The sequence below is a fragment of the Martes martes genome (genome assembly GCF_963455335.1).
Source record: "Martes martes genome assembly, chromosome: 13".
Classification (NCBI taxonomy): domain Eukaryota; kingdom Metazoa; phylum Chordata; class Mammalia; order Carnivora; family Mustelidae; genus Martes; species Martes martes.
Genome location: NC_137901.1, coordinates 48956131 through 48981173, shown reverse-complemented (window position 1 = coordinate 48981173; position 25043 = coordinate 48956131). Strand labels below are relative to the sequence as shown.

The window sequence follows — 25043 nt, the reverse complement described above, 5'->3', positions numbered from 1 at the left end:
CACTCATCCTTTCTGGTCCAATCCTCCCAACATAATTCTCCAGAATTCCCTTCTCAGTCAATCCATCTATCCAGTAACCCAAATCAAAATTCCAAATTACCCTAGATTCTCTGCCATGATCCTTCTTCAGTTGGTTATCGACTCTTTCAATTCAATTGTATCTTCTCCAAGGTTAGCTGTCTCTTCCTCTTCATCAACACATCACAGCTTTAGTTCTGTGTTTCAGCATTTTTCACACTGACTGCTACAGCAGTCTTAAGCTTCTAACTTCCAGATTCCTCACTTGAGTTGTCAGATAATAAAATAATCCAGCACTATACAGGTGTGACACATAGAAAACACTCAAAAGTTAGAAGTCATTAATACTACTCTTTGAGAAATACCTAGACTATAAAAGTTATTTGAGGGGCTGTGTCTTCAATATAAATGTGAAAATAATGGTTTTCCTAATAACTGTAACATTTAAACTAACCAATCAACGTATATTCTCTACTCCCAGATCCCCTTGAAACCACCAAGTTTAGCTCCACAAAGCAGCATACTATGGCTTCTGTGGAAATTGGATCTGTATTATGAAATTAAAAGTTACCAGAGCATCTATAATGTACCTGAAAATGTCATCCTCTTTTTAAAAAGTTACACTCCCTGTCAGGCAAATGAGGACACTAGGGATGACTAGAATAGTTTCAAGTCCAAAGGGAAAGGGAGTGTCAAAAGTCAGACTATCATAATGAGTCAGAGGGAAATATTTACACCCCTACAAACAGAGTACAGAGCTTTACATGGCTCAGAAAATTTAAAAGGCATCTATCTATAGGGGGATAAAATACACATCTGCTAATTTAAAGTCCTAACTTTTGGCTGGTTTTTAACGGAGATATGATTATTTCAGCTCATAAAAATAATCTATGTTAAAGGATAATGGTGCTTCATTCTTGGGCTACGGCCCTTTCTTTCTGTGAAAGATCAGAAAAATTCTCATGTTAGGTAGGATTTTGCCTTTTGAAGACCAAGTTCAGAGTTGCTACAGACATACTGGTCCTTTGGCAAACTGGTGAAACTTGTAAAAAGCCGGTGTTTTAATTAAACAACTCCCTGAAAAGCACAAATGACAACACACTATCATCACATTTATCACTTAGAAAAAGCTATCAAGTATTTTATTATTTTATTCTACATTATATACAGGTCATAAAAGGCCACAGCAGTTTTTCAACATATAAACCCTTTAAAAGTAGAGGGCACTATGAAGGATAGACAAGTATCAAAATGAAGTCCAGTAACGCGGGCATATACTCAGTGTAGTATTTCTGAGGAATAACAAAGCAGATACCAAGTCATCCATAGTTAGCTTACAACTATTCCACAGGTTTTTATAAACCTCTTTGGGATTTGTTAATAGCCTAAGTGTGCCCAGGTGCCATTTATTTTAAGAAATAAAACCAGAATGAAAGAATAATAAACTTTAGAGGGTACTTTCTAATTCTAGTCACTTTATAGCTCTCCAAGAAGAAAAGCCTCAATTCTTTACCACCTTCCACTTCTTCCTGCTTCAAGAATAGGAAAGAAAGAAATGGAAGAAAAAGCTCAATATTCCAAATTCTTCCTGCTAATCTGGAACTTTGTCTTTTTGCAAGGGTTCCTTCAGAATGTATTTCAAGCCATTTAAGAATTAGCTCTGAATTCCTTAATGTGCAATACTGCACCCTCCTTGAATAAGAACCCAAAACATTGGTTTCCGCTCTGTAAAAATACAATCTTTAAAACTACAACTGGTATCAGCAGATCAATATAAAAAAATACAGTACCAAGCTACACTGGTATATTTCCATATTAAGAACTTCAAAATATACTTATCACTGAGACCATAGTCCTTGCATTAGTTTTCAGTCCACTATGAACAATTATCTGCTGCATGTAAACATGTCTAAATAACTATAGATAAAATACATCAATCATAAATTTCTGTAAAAGATAATAAAATATCTTCTTTAAAAAACAAAACAATAATAAGCTATTACTGCATTGTTTCCAATTTTATGAAAATGGAACAACCTTATGGTTGTTGCCAGTCCTGAGTTCATTGTAATAAAAATGGCCCTAGTTCCTGGTTAAAGTCAGCAACCAATCCATTCTCTTCAGTAGGTGTCTTCTAGTACTGCAGGCACAAATTTGTTTTAGGTGCTATTTTGTCCATTAATAAAATTATATACCAGAAACTGACCAGTGCCACAGTACTGTGTTGCAAATAGTTTTCCATCAGGAGTGGGATCTGAGAAAGCAATTTCTTCTTTACTCAAATATGAGCCATATATAAAGTTACTCCTATTAAAAAGAGAGGGGGGTGTGGAAGGGTAAAAAAAAAAGAAATTAATATTTTTATCATTAAAACTGGAAAAACCTATCAAGTAAAATTTGACCAGTAAAACTTTTAGGTAATGTTGTATGTACTAAAAATTGTTGAAAATAATCGCTCCTCTAGATTATTAATAATCTAAGGTAGAAAAATTTTTATGAATGGAACAATGGTCTTAAAAACCATTTACCCAACACCTTTTCATGATAAAAACACTCAACAATTCTGAGTAGAAGGAATTTCCTCAACCTGATAAAGAGTATCAGAGAACATCGAAGTTAATGTCAAAGGCTGAAAACTGTTTTCAGTCTTTGACAGGAACAAGGTAAGCTATCTGTTCATACCTCTTCTATTTAACAGTTTACTTACTTACTGCAGGCTCTAGCCAGGATAATTAGACAAGGAAAAGAAATTAAAAAGCAGATTAGGAAGGAAGAAATAAAACTACCTCTTTCTGGAGACCGTTTTAGATGACCTTATATATACAAAAATCCTAAGGAATTCACAAAGAAACTATTAGATCTAATTAAAAATGAATTCAGCAAGGTTGCAGGATACAAGAGCAATATTAAAAAATTAACTGAATTTCTATATACTTGAAATTAACAATCCAAAATGAAATTTTAAAAACAATTCCATTTATAATAACATCAGGAGAATACTCAAGATTAAGTTTAACAAAAGAAGTGCAAGATCCGGAAACTTAAATAAATAGACATGCCATGTTTTTGAATCAAAAGAACTACAGCTGGCTTTCCAGAAATTAGCAAGGTGGTCCTAAATCTCATATGAAATTGGAAGAGTCACCAACAGTCAAACGAATCTTGAAAAAGAATAAAACTTAAGAACTCACAGTTCCTTATTTTGCAACATACTACAAAGCTACAGAACTAAAAACAGTGTGCTATGGCATAAGAATAGACTGATGGAATAGAACTGAAGAGTCCAGAATTAAATCCTCACAATCAATGATTTTTGACATGGATGCCAAGACCACTCAATGGAAAAGAACAGTCAGCTTAATAAATGGCACAGGCGGGCGCCTGGGTGGCTCAGTGGGTTAAAGCCTCTGCCTTCGGCTCAGGTCATGATCCCAGGGTCCTGGGATCGAGCGCCCCACATCGGGCTGTCTGCTCAGCAGGGAGCCTGCTTCCTCCTCTCTCTGCCTGCTTCTCTGCCCACTTGTGAACTCTGTCTGTCAAATAAATAAATAAAATCTTTTTTAAAACTAACTAACTAACTAAATAAATAAATAAATGGCACAGGGACAAATGGAATGAAGAAGAGAAAGTTGTTAGATCCAATCCCACATCATACACAAAAATTAACTTAAAATGGTCAAAGACCTAAATGTAAGAACTAAAATTATGAACTCCTGGAAGAAAATACAGGTATAAATCTTTGTAGCCTTGCATTAGGAAATGGCTTCTTAGGACACCAAAAACACAAGTGACAAAAGAAAAAGATACATAATTTGGAGTTCAAAATTAAAGAAATTTGTGCATTAAAGGACACCAATAAGATGAAAAGACAGCTATGAAAAGGTAGAAAATATCTGCAGATCTTATATCTGATAAGGGACTTCTCTCCAGAATATATAAAAAACTATTAAAATAAGAAAAAGATAAACTAGTTTAACAATGGACATAGGATTTGAATAGGCGGTCTCCAAAGAATATCCATAAATGGCCAATAAGCATAAAAAGATGCTCATTAGCCATTAGGAAAATGTAAATCAAACTCAAAATGAAATATCACTTCATACTCACTAGGATGACTAAAATTAAGAAGACAGACAATAACAAGTGCTAGTGAGGATGTGGAGAAATTAGAACCCTCATATATTGTTGGTGCGACTGTAAAATAGTATAGCTGCTTTGATAAGCAGTTTGGCAGCTCCTCAAAATGTTATACATACAGTTACTATATGGCCCAAAAATTCTACTCCTAGGTATATACTAAGAGAAATAAAACATGCAAATATGGGGCGCTTGGGTGGCTCAATGGGTTAAGCCTCTGCCTTCGGCTTGGGTCATGATCTCAGGGTCCTGGGATAGAGCCCTGCACCGGGCTCTCTGCTCAGCAGAGAGCCGGTTTCCCCCTTCTCTCTGCCTGCTTCTCTGCCTACTATGTGATCTCTGTCAAATAAATAAATAAAATCTTCAAAAAAAAAAAAGCAAATAATTCTCTACTTACCAAGGGAAATAAAAATACACAAAAATTTGTACATGAAATGTTTGCAGATTATTCCTAACAGCTAAAAAAGTGTAGCTACCCCACCCCACATTCATCACCTGATGAATGGATAAATGAAATGGCACATCCACAGAGCGGGATTCTACCTGGCAATAAAAAAAGGGATGAAGCACACAAACACATGCTACAGTATGGATGAGCTCTGAAGCATGCCAGTAAGGAAAGAAACCAGTGACAAAGGTCATGTGTTACAGGAATTCATTGTATATAATGTTCAGAACAGGAAAATCCATTCAGACTGAAAGTAGGTTAGTGACCGCCAGAAGGTGAGGGAGAAGGAAATGGGGAATAGGACTGCTAATGAGTGTGGGTTTTGGAGGGACAGAGATGGAAATGTTCTGGAATTAGACAGTGGTGATGGTTGCACAGCCTTGTGAATATGCTAAAAACCACTGAATTGTATAATTTAAAGAGATGAATCTTATGCTATGTAATTATATCTCAATAAAGCTGGTCTTTAAAAAAATTTTTTTAATTTAGCCAAGATATAGACTATGAGAATTTTCACACTGTAATCTTAACAAAGTGAGCTAGGTACATAAGAAAGAACAATAAATGAAAAAAGTAGAAACTCTATGAGTTTTAACAGGAAGCTTATGGGGGCATCTCATTATTGCACAGAACAAAGGCAATGGCTATCCTGTTTAACGTTTTTATAAACTTAGGGTTGTCATAAGACCTAAATCTACAAGATTTAAAGGAGGAGCAATACCCTTATATATAGGACTATTATTTAAACAGCTGCATTTTCCAGGTTTAGTTTTGAAAGAGCTAAAATAAGACCCTCCTCTTGCCATGACAAGGGTGAGTAGACCTGAGCCCTCCTGGATCACTACCTATAATAAAATAAGAAGGAAAGACCAGAAACACATTAAGGTTCTAAGATTCCTAAAGCCTTAGTTAGGAGCTCACTTACAACAATGATGGATTGCTTTGAAAGCTGTATCTACAGATAATAAACAGGGATTCTAGGAATAAAGTGTCATCTGCATTAATTTGAACCTCCATTAACCCTTTGGCAAATGTGCTTGAAAGAACAAAAAACAAAACATGCAATTTACCTGAGTCTTCCTCTATACCTTTAATTTAAAATCAAGCAATAAAAGCAAAACAAAAAACTAGTAGACTTAGATAATCTACAAATGATATTCTTAATTTAAGACAAATTTTTGTAAAAGCAATTTTAAATTCCAAAAAAGCCTTCCCACATTTATTTGGTTATCTTTAAAATTCTCCAATACTGAACAGTTTCAAATAAGTGGATTATTTTCGCCTTATATCATAGTGACAAGTAAGTAAAAATAGTTTAATAGGATTTAACTGATAGTGCTTGCTCCCCCACCCCCAGATTAACTTCACATAAAAAACAAAGATCCAATATACTGACAATCTTATGTAAATTCTGAATTAAAATAAAAGTTATGGGGCGCCTGGGTGGCTCAGTGGGTTAAGGCCTCTGCCTTCAGCTCAGGTCATGATCCCAGGGTCCTGGGATCGAGCCCCACATCGGGCTCTCTGCTCGGCGGGGAGCCTGCTTCCTCCTCTCTCTCTGCCTGCCTCTCTGCCTACTTGTGATCTCTGTCTGTCAAATAAATAAATAGAATCTTAAAAAAATAAAATAAAAGTTATACATTTAAGATTAAATGCCAATCTTGATATGAAAAATCCACTTAAATCTTAAAACTACAGAAAAATACTTGAAGAATGACATTCAGTTACCTCAGGCATTCAATCATGCGAGAAGCAATTTTCTTCCGACGCATCATGCTGAATACCCATATCCGACTGATCCCACAGATTGCAGGCTCTGGTAATGTTGAGCAGCACCAGGCTTTCTGCCTTTCAAATCTGACTTTTTCTTCTTCTGACCTGATAACTGGATGTTTCTCTTCTATAACTCTGTACCCCTAAGGTATCAAAATTAAAGACGGAAAAATTTTAAAGTGAGACTATTAATTAGCAACTGTCTAGTACTGACCTTAGTGCAGAGGCTGCTACATTTGTCCGGCTTAACAAACTATGGGGACCATTTATGCTTTCATTCTTACTTCAGGAAACAGACCTGACTCTACATTCTGTTCTAATTCACTTTCTAGTTATGACCACAAAAGCAGTCAACAAATTAAGATTTGGGTTCCTTATCTATAAACTAGAGATATCTACCACTTCTCTCAGAAAATTGTAGAGAAATTAAATAAGGTAATACATACAAAATACCCTGCCCATCATGGCTGGTCCATTTTTTTCTCTACCTCCCACATTCTAAGGACAAGCAAAAGTACACGTCAAGAACTCAGCAATCATAACAACTGTTTCTGTGATTGCTGCCACAGTTCTAGGGGTCACAGCTGTGCAGAAATCACAAGGAGGGATGGCAGAAGAATCAAGAATTTAAAAAGCTGCTTTCCCCACATTCCCGTCTCTTTAAAAAAAAACAGAAACAAAAACAAAGAAAACTAAAGTGCTTTAAAAAAACATAGCATCTCCTCTATCAGTCTAGTTGGACCACAGCCAACCTTCTGATGGAACACGGTACAAATCTTAAAACAATGAGACAACACGATGAAGAATTAACAAACATTACATAGCTATCCTCTAAACACGGCAAAAGTCATTTTTAGAACTTGGTAGAATAGAAATTAAAAAAACACAAGGGTATACACTATGTAAAATTAACTCAATTTCAATATGGCAAACTCTACAAGTCGTTTTATATCAAATTTACATCCACAAATTACCTTATCACAGCTATTCATTTAAATCAATATTTTTAATATAAACAGCAAGATTCATAAAGCTACACAATTAAAGACTGATTTTTTTAAATTAACACATAGAAACTAACTCAAAGATTTGTTTTGACATTTTCTAAGAAAATTTTGATAAAACATATGTTTTCAGGAAATTATTAATATCCGGAAAGATACCAACTGAACAAAAGCCAAATCCAATGTGCACTGAATTCATAAACAAGAACTCAGCTGAAAAAAGACAGAATTCAAATGAAGTATTCCTCAAAATGAGCATGATTAGAGGGTCTAGAATCTTCTGTTCTCTTAAGTTGATCTGTTACTACGTAACTTACCCAATGTGAATATATCCCTTACTGTGATTCTTTTTTGTACAATTTGGCTCCTAAATACAAGTCAACTTCTCACCTAAAGCTCAAAGAAGTGGTAATCTGTCCTGGGGGTGGGCAACTTTTTATAAAGAATCGGACAGATAGTATTTTAGTTAGGCTTTGCAGCCCGCCAGGTTTCTGTTGAAACTACTCAACTCAGTCTAGTGTAAACCAGCCAGAAACAGTATGTAAGCAAATGGGCATTGCTTATATTATATTGTATATATATTATATTATATTGTAATTACATTTTATTTACAAAAATAGGCTGGATTTTGCCCCCGGGTAATAGTTTGCCAACCTTTGCTTTATTCCAGTGCTGAAGGAATGAGACAAACATTACATTAATATCCAACATGGAAACTTCCTAAACAAAATATAGCAGTACTTTTTGATTTACAGAATTTTTATTTTATATACTGACTTGAGAAACCAATTCCCATGCAAGATACAACTCTGCTTAGTCAAAACCTACACATGGCAATTCCAACATTCACATTCACATACATAAAATGTTGTAAATTTACCATGACTGCTACTCAAGATTACACAGTAAACTCGTCAGACACTGAATTACATATGAACACTCTTTAAAAGTCACTTAACTTACCCACTGGATATGTTCCGCAATTAGGCAGCCAACTACTTTTTTGTCATTAGAAATAAAGAGAAGTGTTTTAGTTCTGGAATAGCACATTAGTGGGGCCTGTTGGAAACCTAAATCATTATCAACCATCTCTCTAATCTCGTCAACCTGCCAAATAAAGAACAGTATTTTTTTGTAACAATGAAAGAAAGCATTGTATACATGTTAAGACATACTAATTTCAGTTCATTAAGTTGAGTATATTATTCCAAGCAGGATATTGCCTAAAGAAGAGTTCTTTCCAATGATTATGTTAACCAATAATGGTTTTCAAGGCCTGTGGAACAATGTGCAAAATGGGGAAAGAACTGGACAGTAATGTCAAGCCTTGCAGTCTAAATAACAAGAACAGTGAGAGCTCCTACAACAGAAAATAAGAACATTAAAGCATTAGAAGCATCATGGGTTTGAGAATTGGAGAGAACTTCACTGGAATCTTAGCCAGGCAAGGCACCTTTCTTCCCAAGCCTTAGTTAGTACTCTCATCAGTAAAATGGAAGTGGGCACAGAGGAAGAAACACACATTTACTTCTTAATAACCACTGGCCAGATACTATGCCCTTTATAAATATTATCTTACTTAAATCCAAAATCTCTTCGTCTATGGTCCCTCGCATATGGTCCCTTGCAAATGTATATGCAAGAAAGTAAGTTCAAAGGTAACTCCCCCATGTCAGATACTGGACATCTAGAAAACCAGGGAACAGAGCTTTGAATCCATAATGCTAATATGGCATCAAACTGTGCTTCTTCTAGTCTACCTCCTAGAATTATGGTCAAGGTCAAATAAATATGATAAACTCGAGCTTCTGAAGGGTCAAAGGTTTTTGTAGGTACTCAATTATAAGTTCCTTCCCCAGTTAAAAAATAAAATGCAAATATTCAGTCCAACATTCATTTGTGTTACTACTAAGTTTAAAATGAAAATAAACCCTCAGAGGGTTAAGTATTCATACCTCTGACATGCAGAATACTATGTAACACATCCCTTATTCAGGGATGAAAACTCCAGCCCTCCTAATCCTGGAATAGTATCCCATAACACAACTCACAATTCAGTTCCTGAAGGCAAATGACTCACAATTCCTTAGATTTTAATTTTTAACCCATTATGGATTACTAGCTAGTAACATACTACACTGCTACTAAGATTTTGCCCTGAGAAACTAAAATGAGGAAATTAGCATTTACTGAAGATTCTTAGTCAAGAAAAGTCTGAATGCCACATATGGTGGTGTAGCAAAGTTCCCACTGTTCATTTCCAATGGTAATAGTTGGAATTCCAAAAATTACATGATTTAATTTTCATTGACTCAATCACTAATCCAATATTAATTAACAAAATTTCTTTCTGTGACAAGGATCAATGTTTCAAATACAAGACAGGTGGCATGGTTACGTACCATTCTAACTGTTACTGTCTATATTATTAGGCAGTGGTAGTATGTGGACTTATTTGGTTATCTGGGATTGTCCAGTCATACATAATAAAAGATATGTGAAAAGTCAAAAAAACACAAGATAAAGTAGAATGCTGGTTGTATTTTCAAATAATAGGGTCACCTTTTCAAGTGACGTTTTACTAAATTTAAAGAGGTCCAATAGTTAACCTTAAAAAAAAGAATAAATAAAACATTTTCCTTGTGTTTTCTAGACACTTTGGACATACTCCAGTGAAACTAAGTTTTTCAAAAAATACTGCTTTACATTATAAGGTACTTCAGAAAAAGCAAATGGAGGGTGAAAAAACATTTGAGCATATTATTTCAAAATGTAATTAATATTATCTCATTTCATGGGTGCCTGAGTGGCTTAGTGGGTTAAACCTCTGCCTTCAGCTCAGGTCATGATCTCGGGGTCCTGGGATCGAGCCCCACATCAGGCTCTCTGCTCAGCAGGGAGCCTGCTTCCTCCTCTCCCTCTCTGCCTGCCTTTTTGCCTCTTTGTGATCTGTCAAATTTTTTAAAAAAATCTTTAAAAAAAATATTAACTCATTTCAAAATAAGTGTATCCTATGGTTTCTTGTCTTTTAAGATACACAATATAATAAAATGATTCCAGACTTCATTATCTCTCTGAACCTTCAAAGTACGGAACTCTAAATTTGGACTAAGCCTGGCTCATACCAGCTAAGAGGATTTCTTTAAATTTTCTACCTTATAACTATAAATCAGATATCTTTTTTTCTGAACATTATGTTTGTCTCATGTTTAATTTCAGAACTTCTATAACTTAAAAAAAAACTTTATTTATTTATTTATGAAAAAGAAGAGCAGTGGGGGGAGGGGCAGAAGGAGAAACAGTGTTATGCAGACTCTCAGCAGAATCCATCATGGGATGGGGCATGATCTCATGATCCTGAGATCACCACCTGAGCCGAAACCAAAAGTCAGATTCTTAACTGACTGTGTCATCCAGGTGAACCTCTATGACCTATTATTCTATCTTCTTCTACAATAAGCTTTTGTTTAAAAATTTACTCTCGGGGCACCTGGGTGGCTCAGTGGGTTAAAGCCTCTGCCTTCAGCTCAGGTCATGATCCTGGGGTCCTGGGATCGAGCCCCTCATCGGGCTCTCTGCTCAACAGGGAGCCTGCTTCCCCCTCTCTCTCTGCCTGCCTCTCTGCCTACTTCTGATCTCTGTCAAAAAAACAAATAACATCTTTAAAAAAATAAAAATAAAAATAAAAACTTACTCTCAATATGAAACTTGACAACTGCTAATTTTAATTTTGTTATTGCCAAATTTTAATAATTCTAATTTTTTAAATGAAAGTAATACTTTTTTCAAATTTTTAATTAATAGGTTTATTTATTTATTTATTTTAGAGGGAAGAGGGCCAAAGCAGGGGGAGGGGCACAGAGAGAGGGAGAGAGAATCCCAAGCAGATTCTACACTGAGCAAGGAGCCCAATGTGGGGCTCAATGCAGGGTTTATTCTCACAACCCTGAGATCATGACCTGAGACAAAATCAAGAGTCAGATGCTTAACTGACTGAGCCACCCAGGCACACCCCTAAGTTGTTTTTTTTGTTGTTTTTAAAGAATTTATTTATTTATTTGACAGAGAGAGAGATCACAAGTAGGCAGAGAGGCAGGCAGAGAGAGAGGGGGAAGCAGGCTCCCCGCTGAGCAGAGAGCCCGATGCAGGGCTCAATCCCAGGACCCTGGGATCATGACCTGAGCTGAAGGCAGAGGCTTAACCCACTAAGCCACCCAGGCGCCCCACCCCTAAGTTTTTTATGTAAGTTATCTCTGATCTCTACACCCTTTGTGGGACTCGAACTCACAACCCCAAGATCAACAGTCACACAGTCTTGCAACTGAACCAGCCAGGTACCCCTGTAATTCTGAAGTCACTTATGTGGCATTATAAACTAGCACGCCTTTTATTCCATCACTCAAATTACTGATAATATGGGACACTAACCAATTCACTAAAAATTTGTTTCACAATCCTAGACCCATTATAAGTTTAAGCATAATTTTTAAGTATATTCTTTAAATGTTTATTCTTTATTTCTAGAGCTGAGGTTTAAACATGCTATGCCAGTAATGCATCACCCTCTTAAACTGACTACAAAATTACATTATCCAGGGGCACCTGGGTGGCTTGGTTAGGCATCTACTTTAGGTTTGGGTCGTGATTTCGAGGTCCTGGGATTAAGCCCCTTGTCAGGCTCCCTGTACAGTGAGGAGCCTGCTTCTCCCTCTCCCTCTATTCCTCCCCTGCTCGCTCTCTCAAATAAAAAATTAGATATTATCCATTCTACATGAAATTTCACTGGACATTTACCTTTTTCAGAGCATACTTTGGGTCTTCAGGAAGAACCATTATTATCCTGCCATCAGGATATTCAGCCAGAATTCTTTCTTTTTTCCAACCCTAGATATAAAACATATGAATTAATTTTATGTTATCATATTTCATTTATCAGATTCACATAGAAGAAGAAAAATATATTGATGTATCTAAAAATTGCAAGTATGGAAAAATATTCTCAATGTTTAATAAGATATGAATCAGCTATTTTGTTAAGCATACAGTAGGTACAATGCAAACTAGTTTCTCTATACTACTCATTCAGAAATCTAATACCATATAATATCCTTATCATTTCCCATTTTAAATTAATTTTGAAAATCACACACCAAAAACAAGCCCCTTAAAGTCAGTGATTCCCAGAGCCTAACAGATAACTCTCCCAGTTTCTTGAGAAAAGAATTTAACTCTTAAATTTCTTTGGAACATGGTTACCTCCACAAACAAACACTCATGTCTGGCATGCCAAAGACCTCCAGGAGGTTTTAAATGAACTGATTTGCATGCAGTAGCCCAATATGTAGTAAGGAATAGTTTTTATTCTTATTGATCACAACTATCAAAGTCACAAGAAGGAGACTATAAAAATATAACTACCTTCTAAGAATCTAATAGGGAAGGAGAAGCTACGTTGTGTGTATCTGAAGTTAACATACTCAAAAAAAGAGAGGTAATAAACTCTTCTTCAGATCCACACTCGTGGTGATTAATGAGCAGAACCTGCATGAAAAAAAAAACAAAACAAAAGCCACTTAAATCTAGTAAGATGGGACTGAACCAGAGGATAAAATTAGGAGCTTTGAAGTTCATAATAAGTACAGAAGGAATGAGCTTAACTGGTTGTTTCATTTGTCTTACCCAACCAACTCTACATTTAAAAAAAAAAGAAAAGAAAAGAAAAAAGGCCTTTCAAGAAGCAATACGTTCTTCTACTAGAGAAAACCATGATCCTCTGAGATCTTTTAAGACTATGAAAGCTCAATAAAACCAAGAAAAAAGTAACTACATTTTAAAAAAATATTAAGGCAAGTCAGAGGAGAAGCTGATTTTCTTAAATAATTTTGAGTGATTTTTTGAGGAAAGGGGTAGGATCTTGGGGACAAAAAGTCTAGTAATAAGCTTGGTAAATGTAACAATCTGAAGTATTTAAAATGAGAATTTTTTAAAAAGAGCACCCAAAGATAAAGTAAACTTCAGGTGATTATGATTGGTTAAAAAGTTCTCAAGATTTGAAAAGGAGCAGAAACAATAGCCACAGAAGTCATTTCTTTTCAAATTAGAAATTAAATATGAATTTAAGTAAACAATTTTTAAAACATAAAGAAGATATCACCTCTTAAAAAACAAATTTATATTACTATGTTAATTTGGGAAATGCTTCTAAAATAAACCCATTTTCAATAAAATGAAAAAGGAGACTTCTCATTTTAAAAGTTGAACTACAAATTCAATGAGGAACTGGAAATTTTAAGTAACCTCCACTTTTAAGAAAGTCTTAAGTGCCTAGGTGGCTCAGTCACTTAAGCGTCTCCCTTTGGCTCAGGTCATGATCCCATGATCTAGCCCCGCATTGGGCTCCCTACTCAGCGGGGAGCCTGATTCTCCCTCACCCAGTCCCCCTGCACGTGTTCTCTCTCTCTCTCTCAAATAAGTAAATAAAATCTTAAAAAAATGTTAAAAAGTCATAGTTCCTGAGCTGAATTATCAAAACAAAATAAGAAGAGAGACACCTGAGTGGCTCAGTCAGTTAAGCTTCTGCCTTTGGCTCAGATCATGATCTGATCATGATCTGAATGAGTCAAGTTCTGCATCAGGCTCCTTGCTCAGTGGGGAGCCTGCTTCTCCTTCTGCCTCCTATTCCCTGTTTTGTGCTTGCGCACTCTCTCTGACAAACAAAATCTTTAAAAAAACAAACCAAAACAGTTCTAGGGTAAAAATTCAGGGTTTAGGGGTGCCTGGGTGGCTCGGTCAGGTGAGCAACTGCCTTCGGCTCAGGTCATGATGCCAGGGTCCTGGGATAGAGCCCCGAGTCAGGCTCCCTGCTCAACAGAAAGCCTGCTTCTACCTCTCCCTCTGCCTGCCATTCTGCCTGCTTGTGGTCTCTGTCAAATAAATAAATAAAAACTTAAAAAAATATTTTTCAGGGTTTAAAGCCTTGTTTTGTTGTTACTAGCTATACGACCTTGCGCAAATCACAAACTCTGTTTCCTCGTCTAGGCTATGTACAAAATAGCTGTCATCACCTCCATCACTTAGTTTTTAAGAGGGTTGTATTTAAAATAATTTCTCGGGGCTCCTGGGTGGCTCAGTGGGTTAGGCCTCTGCCTTCGGCTCAGGTCATGGTCTCAGGGTCCTGGGATAGAGCCCTGCTTGGGGGCTCTCTGCTGGGTGGGGAGCCTGCTTCCCGCCCCTCTCCCCCACCGCCTGCCTCTCTGCTTACTTGTGATCTCTCTGTCAAATAAATAAAATCTTTAAAAAAATAAAATAATTTCTCACACAGAGTAGTCACTCAGGAACTTCCATTCTACCTTCCTAATGATACCAAACTAAGATCAGCACACTACTCTAAGAAAGCACAAGTTAATTAATAAAGTTCCTTAAGTTAAATACATCATGGATAGATGAAAGAAGCATGTTGGCCATGTCTGGCAAATAACATACTCCAGACATTTATAGGCCTCGACTGTGGTTATCTCTTTCTTGGAGTTAATAACCACACAATCCTCCTGACTTTAAAAGGTTTAGAGAAGGGGTGCCTTAATGGCTCAGTGGGGTTAAGCCTCTGCCTTCAACTCGGGTCATGATCTCAGGGTCCTGGGACAAGCCTCGTGTCAGGCTCTCTGCTCGGCCAGAAGCCTGCTTCCCCCTCCCTCTCTGCCTACTTGTGATCTCTCTCTCTGTCAAATAAATAAATAAATTTTAAAAAAAATGTTTAGAGGAGACTATCTGCTGCTTGAAACTGAGGCAGAGGGGAAGGTTGTAGGGGAAGGGTACATACAATTTAGAGGAATAATCAAACAGTGACGGCTTTCTGCAAAAATATAAATTCCAACGCAGTGCATTTAAACTTCTCCCCTTGGGCTCTAACATGTTACAAATATCCCTCTGCTAATGACTGTATTTTCCAAACCCCAAATTTTCTTAATTCACCCACCTGGCTGTGAAAGCTTTATATTCCTAATAGCAATCAATGATTATCTTTGTTCCTTTGCCACTGTACTTACTCGAAACTTAAGAATCTAAAGAATGGAAAGGATTTCTCCTCTTTTCCCATTTAAAAAATATATTAATCAAAAACAAAACACATTAAGTGGCAGATACACTGATGTATACAATTGTCAAAATTCATCAACCAAACATTTAAGATCTGTGCATTTAACTGTATGCAAATTATACCCCAACTTCATACTAATCACTTCAATACTAACTTTATACTAAAAACTTTAAATACTAAAGTTCATACTAATCACCTTAATAAAAGGCTGAACAAGAATACCCATGGAAGAATACCCTGAGAAATAAAACCAACAACCAGCTTTTTAAAAAACTACCAATACTGAAAAAAAAAAAAAAAACCAAAACAAAAACCTACCAATATTGTAAGAAAAAAGACATAGAGGGAAAACCTTTAGATTAAGAGAGACCTAAGAGATATACCAACAAATGCAATATATGGATCTTAATTCAAACAAATGAACAGTACAGAAATTGTACTTGGAGAGCTTTGAACCCTAAGGAAACATCTGACACTAAGGAATTAACTGATTTTTCTTAAGGCGTGGTTATATTCTTTAAATAAATTTTATGTAAAAAATAGTAATCTTTTCATCTTTTAAATGAGTGATTTAGTTTTTTTCCTTTTAGCTTGTCTATATTTCCTAGTTATTCTACTTTCATAAAATGGTGTAATAAAGGTATTAATATACTTAACTATCCCAAGCAACTGGTTTTAAGTGCATGTTTGGACCTTTTTTTTTTTTTGCAAAAATAATAATATATTATCAGCATTACTGATAGAGATATGTTTCTACTCAGTGTGACCTTCACTGAACTATGAAGTATGAAGTCAAATAATTAAATGGCAATTAGGTGAAAAAAATTCAGTCAATTCAAGAAATATGTACTGACCACCTACCATGTGTGCACACCACTGATCTAGGTAGCACCAAAAAGCGATAAAGAAGACTTTAAAAATCAGTGATACCAAGATTCAAGTCCAGACTCTGCTATTTACTAGCTGTGTTGCCTTGGGCCAATTACTTAACCTCTCTAAACCCTCATTTCCTTGCCTATAAAATGTATATAAAAACTGTAATACAAAATTTTTGAGAAGCTGAGAAAACATGATAAAATACTAAGCACAGAGCCTAACACAAATAATACACACCCAATAAATAATATTACTATTATTATGGTAACAGCATTTTCTTGTAGGTTTTTTCACCTGTGATACTTTTTTTCTTTTTTTAAAGATTTTATTTGAGAGCAAGCAAGGGAGCAAGCCCATGAGCAAGGGGAGGGAGAAAGGGAGAGGGAGAAGCAGACTCCCTCCTGAGCAGGGAGCCCGACATGGGACTCGATCCCAGGACTCTGGGATCGTGACCTGAGCTGAAAGCAGATGCTTAACCAACTGAGCCACTCAGGTGCCCTTATCTGCAATACCTTCACAAGGTCATTTGTGATCTAGCTCCTCATCTACCTCTTCAAGCTCCCTCTCTTGAAGCTTTCCTACCACATGACCCAGTCATAAGTCGTAACACTTAAAATATCCCAACTTTTACACCCATTATTCTTCTAGTCCAATGCCTCTGCTCTATACTCTCCTGGGCACAAAGGACTCCTAACTTGGCCTTTCCGACTCTACTTATAAAGTATTAACCTCACTTTTCCAACCTTTGTTGGATATCCTTAGGCTCTATATTCATACAGTACCCTGTATGTATTACTACTGTAGCACTTTCCATACGATTTAGATATGTTTACTTATCTGTCCCTTGTGCTGCCTGTAATCCTACATGATGGGAAAAATGATCTTTTTAGTAGTAATTTTTAAACTTTAATAATAATTTTAATAATTTTTAAACTATGGAATATAGTAATAGTGTTTGAATAACAAATAAGCGTAAAAAATTACCTCATAAGACTTTTTTAAACTTTTTACAGATTAAAAAAAAAACAAGTGAAAGAAGTTTAGTTAACTTGCTATGGTCACATAACTAGTAAGAGGCTCACTAGAAAACCACATCTTTCTAATGTAATTAAGCTCATTATTACACCACACTGATCTCAAGAATCTTAACAAACTGAATAGGAAAAATAAATAATACAAATATCTGTAACAGAAGGTGCAATCCATATACTTCTATGGTTGAAAGGAAGTTTTCCTTGATTCAAACTCAACTTTTTATATCCTGGTTTCAATGTTTCTGAATCCAGAATTAGTCTTACAACCAATATGCATATTTAAGGCATTTCTTAATTCTCAAAAAAAGAAGCTATCAAATTGAAGCATGAACTTCCAAGAGAAAGCAAATATTTTAAAAAGTATTACAACGATTTTGAGCCAAGAAAAACCCTTATTGGGCTTAAAGAGAAACCCAAAAATATTTCACAGAAGAGATGGTATTTCCCTTGAAGAATATAGATGAGAATGCAAAGGCATTCCTGGCAGAAGAATGTACAAACTAAAAACTAGAGGTGGAAAAATTAAAGCAATGCACAAGACAATGAGTGTATCAATTTTGCTAGAGAAGAGAATTTATAAGGAAATGAGAAATACATTTACAAGGGCAGACAAGAACCAACGTTGGCTGGGCCATGAATGCCTAGTAGAAATAGGGAGAAATCAAGAAAGATTTTAGATAAGCAAAAATCATGACTTGAACCAAATGAAGATGAATTTGGTAGCTGAATATAATAGGCAGGATGGACAACGGCAAAAACAAATAAACAAAAATATATATGTCATAACATGGATGCCAATTTCCTATTATAAACAAATGTGTCTTGTCACTTAAAACCTTTGTGTTTTTAAAAATTTGAAAGAACACAGAAGATCATCTGAGAGGACTTTAGTTTAAAAGTAACTGGGGTCAACTGATTTCTCTGAGCTAAATTATAATCATATACACAATATATTTTGTTGGAGTTCAAATAAAAAGTAAAAACCTACAGTCTACTATACAAGGACTCTAGAGCTAATTTCATTACTTAGTACCTATGTGACGTTAGGCAAATACATAGCTTTCTTTCTGTGTATTTCCTCATTTATAAATTAACTGTAACTATTTCATGATTTGCTAAAAGAAATAAGCAGTTCTATATAAGTAAAAAGTTGGATCAGCCCCTGGTAGACAGGAAGCCTTTAATTAATGTCATTTTTGTTAGTGTTATTGGTATTATCGTATCTCCTAAATATAAAATAACTTATATAGGAATTTAAGTTTCACATTGGGAAAATCTCTCTTCTAAAGACACTTTATGGACTTTTCATTTTTTATTATTATTATTTTTTAAGATTTTATTTATTTATTTGACAGACGGAGATCACAAGTAGGCAGAGAGGCAGGCAGAGAGAGAGGGGGAAGCAGGCTCCCTGCTGAGCAGAGAGCCCAACGTGGGGCTCGATCCCAGAACCCTGGGATCATGACCCGAGCCGAAGGCAGAGGCCTTAACCCACTGAGCCACCCAGGCGCCCCCGGACTTTTCATTTTTTAGATAAATTACGACAGCAAGATTTTTCTGGTTTGCTACAATATTTAAGCTGAATGAGTAAAAGCTAGAATCCCTGAAAACTTCTAGTCCTCCAGTAGAATTATTTGTTTTGGTAAATCCTGTATTCTAGGACCAATTCTCTTTGATCTAGGAATGATGGAAGCTACAGGGATCTGGAGTTTTAGGATGACTAGGCTGTCAAGGTTTTATAATGAGAAACACCATATGGACCATAAGCTGCAAAAGGACCAAGACTTCATTTGACACACCACTACATCCCAAGCTCAGAGCACAGTAAATCAAGTACATTATAAATATTTATTTCTGAAAGGATGGTACATGCTTGAAGAATCAAAGCCTCTTTTTATGAAACCAAAAGCTTAATCCCTCTGTGCCTGTTTTGCAATCCGTAAGAGAGGAATGAAAACTACTTCAATGGTTAACAGCGAATTAAATTAATACTTACAGAATACCTACAATAATTAACTGAGAAACTGGAAGGTTGAGAGGGGAATAATAGAAGCATCAAGGAGTCAAATGTTTATAAATACTAAAATTAAAGGCAGGGACACCTGGGTGGTTCAGTTGGTTAAGCCACTGCCTTAGGTCATGATCCCAGGGTCCTGGGATCGAGCCCTGCACCGGACTCCTTTGATCAGTGGGGAGCCTGTTTCTCCCTCTCCCTCTGCCTACCACTGCGCCTGCTTGTGCACATGCGCGCGCGCACGCGCGCGCTCTCTCTCTGACAAATAAATAAATAAAATCTTTTAAAAAATAGAATTAAAGGCAACTGACAGAACTTAAAACAAAAATAATAAAAACTGGAAGAAAAGATTTTACCCACACATTTATATACAGCTTCATAAATATAAACTATACATAGCTTGATTTATTTAAGTTATGCCGTAAACACTCAAACAGACAAGAGCGCTTTATCGCTGGTGAATGGGACCAGAAAGAGAGAAGAGGTAAGGAGGCTTTCACTTTTCATTTTTTATCTAGTAATATTAGTGACATTTTCATTTCCAAGTATATACACTGCTTTTCATAAATTTTTAATAAGTTGAAGAATAAAAAATTTGAAGGCCACTCTTTCATTTACCTAAATTATAATTTTTTTAAGGAAAAGAATGTGAAAAAATTTTCTCCACAGAAAAAGTTTGAAGAACAAGTGCACCTAAAAGAATAAAAGTATTTTAAAAAAAATTTTTTTTTTAAAGATTTTATTTATTTGACAGAGACAGTGAGAGAGGGAACACAAGCAGGGCGAGTGGGAGAGGGAGGAGCAGGCGTCTCACCAAGCAGAGAGCCCTACATGGGACCCAGTCCCAGGACCCTGGGATTAGGACCCAAGCTAAAGGCAGGAACCCAACGACTGAGCCACCCAGGCGCCCCTAAGTGTTCTTTCTTGTGGGTAATACAATGATAATATATAATAAAAAAAATTTCTCAATAATGCCTTTTCATAATTAAAGACCATATGAAACTGAAGTGCAATTTTAAAAATTATTTTGGGGGCACCTGGGTGGCTCAGTCAGTTGAGTGTCTGACTCTTGGTTTTGGCTCACATCATGATCTCAGGGTCATGGGCTCTGTACTCAGCAGGGAGTCTGCTTCAGATGCTCCCCTTCTGCCCCCACGCTGACACACACATGCACACTCTCTCTCTAAAATAAATGAATCTTGGGCGCCTGGATGTCTCAGTGGGTTAAAGCCTCTGTCTTCGGCTCAGGTCATGATCCCAGAGTCCTGGGATCGATCCCCACACCGGGCTCTCTGCTCAGCAGGGAGCCTGCTTCCTCCTCTCTCTCTGCCTACTTGTGATCTTTGTCTGTCAAATAAATAAATAAAATATTAAAAAAAATAAAAATAAATGAATCTTAAAAAAAATCATTTTGAAAAGAACTCAAAGATTTAGAGAGCAACATCTATTTTTTTTTAACTTCCCATTTCTCAAACATCCTGATATGTACATATTTTATTAATAATAAATTTGTCTCAGGGAATGGTGAAAACGAAGTCCTAAGAAAAAGGCTTTCATGAGAGGTGCTTTATTATGTTCTAAACAGCATAACATTTTCACAGATAAAATGACAGGGTATTTTACTATATGGTGGTAACTTTCTTAACTGATATCCACCTAATTAACTTGCTGGATTAACTAACGCTCACTTTTCCCTAGGTAAAAGAAACTAATACCTGGAGCACACGGACAGACTCACAATGAGTAAACTACCTTGTTATTCCACACCTGAGTGAGTCAGGATTACCAAGTATCATTTGTTCCTAAACTTATTTATTCCAAATTATTTTTTTTAAAGACTTTATTTATTTATTTGAGAGAGAGAGTGCACAAAGAGAGAGTGAGAGGGAGAAGCAGATTGCCCAGTGAACAGGGAGCCCTACAGTAGGGCTCGATCCCAGGGCCCTAGGATCACACCTTAGTCAAAGACAAATGCTTGGGAACCTGGGTGGCTCAGTAGGTTAAAGCCTCTGCTTTCGACTCAGGTCATGATCCCAAAGTCCTGGGATCGAGTCCCTCGTTGGGCTCTCTGCTCAGCAGGGAGCCCGCTTCCTCCTCTCTCTCTGCTTGCCTGCCTACTTGTGATCTCTGTCTGTCAAATAAATAAATAAAATCTTAAAAAAAAAAAAAAAAGACAAATGCTTAACCAACTGAGCCACCCAGGCACCCCTATTTATTATTTTTTACCTAAAATGTAATCAAGTATTAACTAGTGGAAAGATAGTTGTTTTAATGAGAATCAATAGAATATGCTGGCAAAAAGCAAAATAGGCCAAGTCTCTTTTAAAAATCAAAAATATAACAAGAATAATTCTGTACCCAGATTCTCAGATTGCTTTGCAATGTGTAAGCTCTTGCTCTATTTTTTTTTTTAAGATTTTATTTATTTATTTGACAGAGAGAGACACAGCAAGAGAGGGAACATAAGCAGGGGTTGTGGGAGAGGGAGAAGCAGGCTCCCCACTGAGCAGGGAGCCCGATGCGGGGCTCAATCCCAGGACCCCAGGATTATGACCTGAGCCGAAGACAGACGCTTAACGACTAAGCCAGCCAGGCACCCCACCGACTAACATTCTTGCTTTAAATTTGAACATGGTACTGGACTACAGCAGTCTACTTTAAGGACCATGAAGTGGTCCTTCACAGCTGTGAAGCCAAAAAGTCAATACTTTAGGAGAGGCAAGCACTGACTGAGAAATAGCCAGCACTCATGATAGGGTTGAACTGCTGGATTGAACAACCCTAGAACTATACACCTCCAGACTTCTTAATATATAGCCCTATGATAAATCATAAAAGTTGTTATTTGGGTATTCTAATATCAAGGGTCCACCTGAATCAGCTTTTCTGATTAAATGAACTAATTCTCCCAATTTTGTCAGTCAAAAAAACTTCTACTATAATTACAATATCAAAATCTATTACGATAGGAGTATTTCTCATAAGAAATCCTTGGGTCAGACCTCATACAAAGTCAAAGAAGAGGAATTATGAGACTCTCTTCTCTCCTATCATTCTCAAACACTACGGAATCATAAATAGCTCTTTATTAGGCCTGACCCATTTAGTTAAGCACTTTTCAACATATGTAATAACTTTCCAGTATGTAAGAGATATTTTATTTGATGTAAATCTTACCTCAAGATTATGTGGGGCTTAGGGCACAAATATACTGACCCCCTCAATATTGGTCATAATTTTTAAAAACTCATGGTCCAAACTCCACTCACTCCTATACCCAAATATAAATGGAGCCTCCATTATTGAAAAATGTTCTCAAAATGTACAGCTGTGGGAATTACATTTCCAGCTAGGATAAAGCATGTCACAGTAGATCACTGTTCCTCTTTTAATAAGAAAATAAGCAATAAACTAAAAGTCACATTTTCTTTAAAAGCACTTAAGAGCTATGTATTGACTTCTAGGATGAACTAACCCTTCCTAGATGAGCAGAGACCAGCAGCTATTTTTATCCTAAGACACTGACCACGCCTACAAGCATGAGCAGGAAAGAAAGACTGCCATAGGCAGAGGACAAGGAGAAGAGTATCCTGCTGGGACAAGAAAAAACAAAATTTTAATGGCTAAGTGAGTTAACATGGCTATCTGAAATATGGAGGAGCTTCAAACAGAGAAAATTCTCCACCAATTCTCTCACAGGGACATCTGCTGAGTGGAACTGGAAGGTGTAATGAGTTAGGTGTAGTGTAGTGTAGTGAAGGTGTACCATAAAGTTTAGATCCTCAATTTCTTCTGGAGAGAGGCACCTGATCCCAACCTCAAACATTAAAAACCAAAATGTATGGGAAAGCAAACTAAAATGTCATCCCAACTCCATTCTTTTTTTTTTTTTTTTTTTTAACGTAAGCTCTAGGGATGCCTGGGTGGCTCAGTTGGTTAAGCAGCTGCCTTCGGCTCAGGTCATGATCCTGGCGTCCCAAGATCAAGTCCCATATCGGGCTCCTTGCTCAGCGGGGAGCCTGCTTCTTCCTCTGCCTCTGCCTGCCACTCTGTCTGCCTGTGTTCTCTCTCTCTGACAAATAAATAAAAATAAATTAAAAAAAAAAAAAAAAAGTAAGCTCTATGCCCAACATGGGTTTTGAATTCACAACTGTGAGATCCAGAGTCACATGCTTGGGGTGTCTGGCTGGCCCAGTCCACAAAGCATGGGACTCTTGATCTTGGGGTCATGAGTTCAGGCCACCTGTTGGGGGCAGAATTTACTTTAAAAAATAAAATAAAAAAAGAGTTACATGTATTAAAGTTACTCCGTATCTTGGGGCACCTGGGTGGCTCAGTGGGTTAAAGCCTCTGCCTTCATCTCAGGTCATGATCCCAGGGTCCTGGGATTAAGCCCCGCACCAGGCTTTCTGCTTAAATCTTAAAAAAAAAAAAAAAAAAAAAAAAAAAAGGCAATTGCAATACAACAGAGACAAGACAGTTTTCAACAAGTGTTGCTGAAATTGGACATCCACATACAAAAATTAACTCAAAATGAATCACAGAACTAAATGTAAAAAGCAAAACTATAAAACTCCTAGATAATAACAAAGAAGAAATCCACGTAACCTTCAGTATGGCAATGACTTTTTAGATATAACACCAAAGGCACTGTACTTCATTAAAATTAAGAAGTTCTACTCGGGGCACCTGGGTGGCTCAGTGGGTTAAAGCCTCACTTTGGGCTCAGGTCATGATCCCAGGATCCTGGGATTGAGCCCCACATCAGGCTCTCTGCTCAGCAGGGAGCCTGCTTCCCCCTCTCTCTCTCTGCCTGCCTCTCTGCCTTCTGTGATCTCTGTCTGTCAAATAAATAAATAAAAATCTTTTAAAAATTTTTTAAAAAAAGTTCTACTCTACAAAAGACACCATCAAGAACATGAGAAGATAAGCTGCAGACTGGGAGAAAATATTTATAAGAGACAGCTGATAAGGGCTATTCTCCGAAAGATACAAAGAATTCTTAAAACTCAACAATAAGAAAACAACCAACCGAACTAAAAAGTGGGCCAAAGACCCATACAAACACATCACTAGAGAAGATACACAGATCGCAAATAAGCATATGAAAAATGCTCCACATCATAGGTCATCAGGGAAATGCAAATTAAAATGAGATACCACCACAGGCCCATTAGAACAGCCAAAACCCAAAACAATGACAACACCACAGGCTGGCAAGGAGGTGGAACAAGAGGAAATCTCATTCACTGCCGGTGAGAATACCAAATGGTAGAGCCACTATGGAACAGTTTGGCAGTTTCTCACAAAACTAAATTTACTCCTAACATACAACCCAAGCAATCACATTCCTCAGTATTTATGAAAAAGAGTTCAAAATTTATCTCCACACAAAAGCCTGGACCTGCACAAGACTGTTTATAGCAATTTTATTCCTAACTGCCAAAACTTGGGAGCAATCAAAATATTCTTCAGTAGGTGAATAGATAAATGAAATATAGAATATGAATGAAATATAGAATATAGAATGAAATAGATAAATGAATAACAGAATATTATTCAGCACTAAAAAGAAAAAAGCTATCAAGCCATGAAAAGATACGGAGTAACTTTTTTTTAAGATTTTATTTATTTGACAGACAGA

General features: G+C 36.5%; 1 protein-coding gene across 1 annotated transcript in view; it reads right to left on the bottom strand.

Annotated features, from left to right (window-relative positions):
- Nucleotides 1-1128: 1128 nt before the first annotated feature.
- ESCO1 (establishment of sister chromatid cohesion N-acetyltransferase 1) overlaps nucleotides 1129-25043 on the bottom strand; it is a 79628-nt gene continuing 55713 nt past the window's right edge. Inside the window, exons 11-14 of the mRNA XM_080821094.1 lie at nucleotides 12175-12264; nucleotides 8344-8487; nucleotides 6332-6519; nucleotides 1129-2325 (exon numbers count right to left, since the gene is read on the bottom strand). Of these exons, the coding sequence (XP_080677220.1) occupies nucleotides 2178-2325; nucleotides 6332-6519; nucleotides 8344-8487; nucleotides 12175-12264 (570 nt within the window). The 3' untranslated portion in view covers nucleotides 1129-2177. The remainder of the gene's footprint in view (nucleotides 2326-6331; nucleotides 6520-8343; nucleotides 8488-12174; nucleotides 12265-25043) is intronic.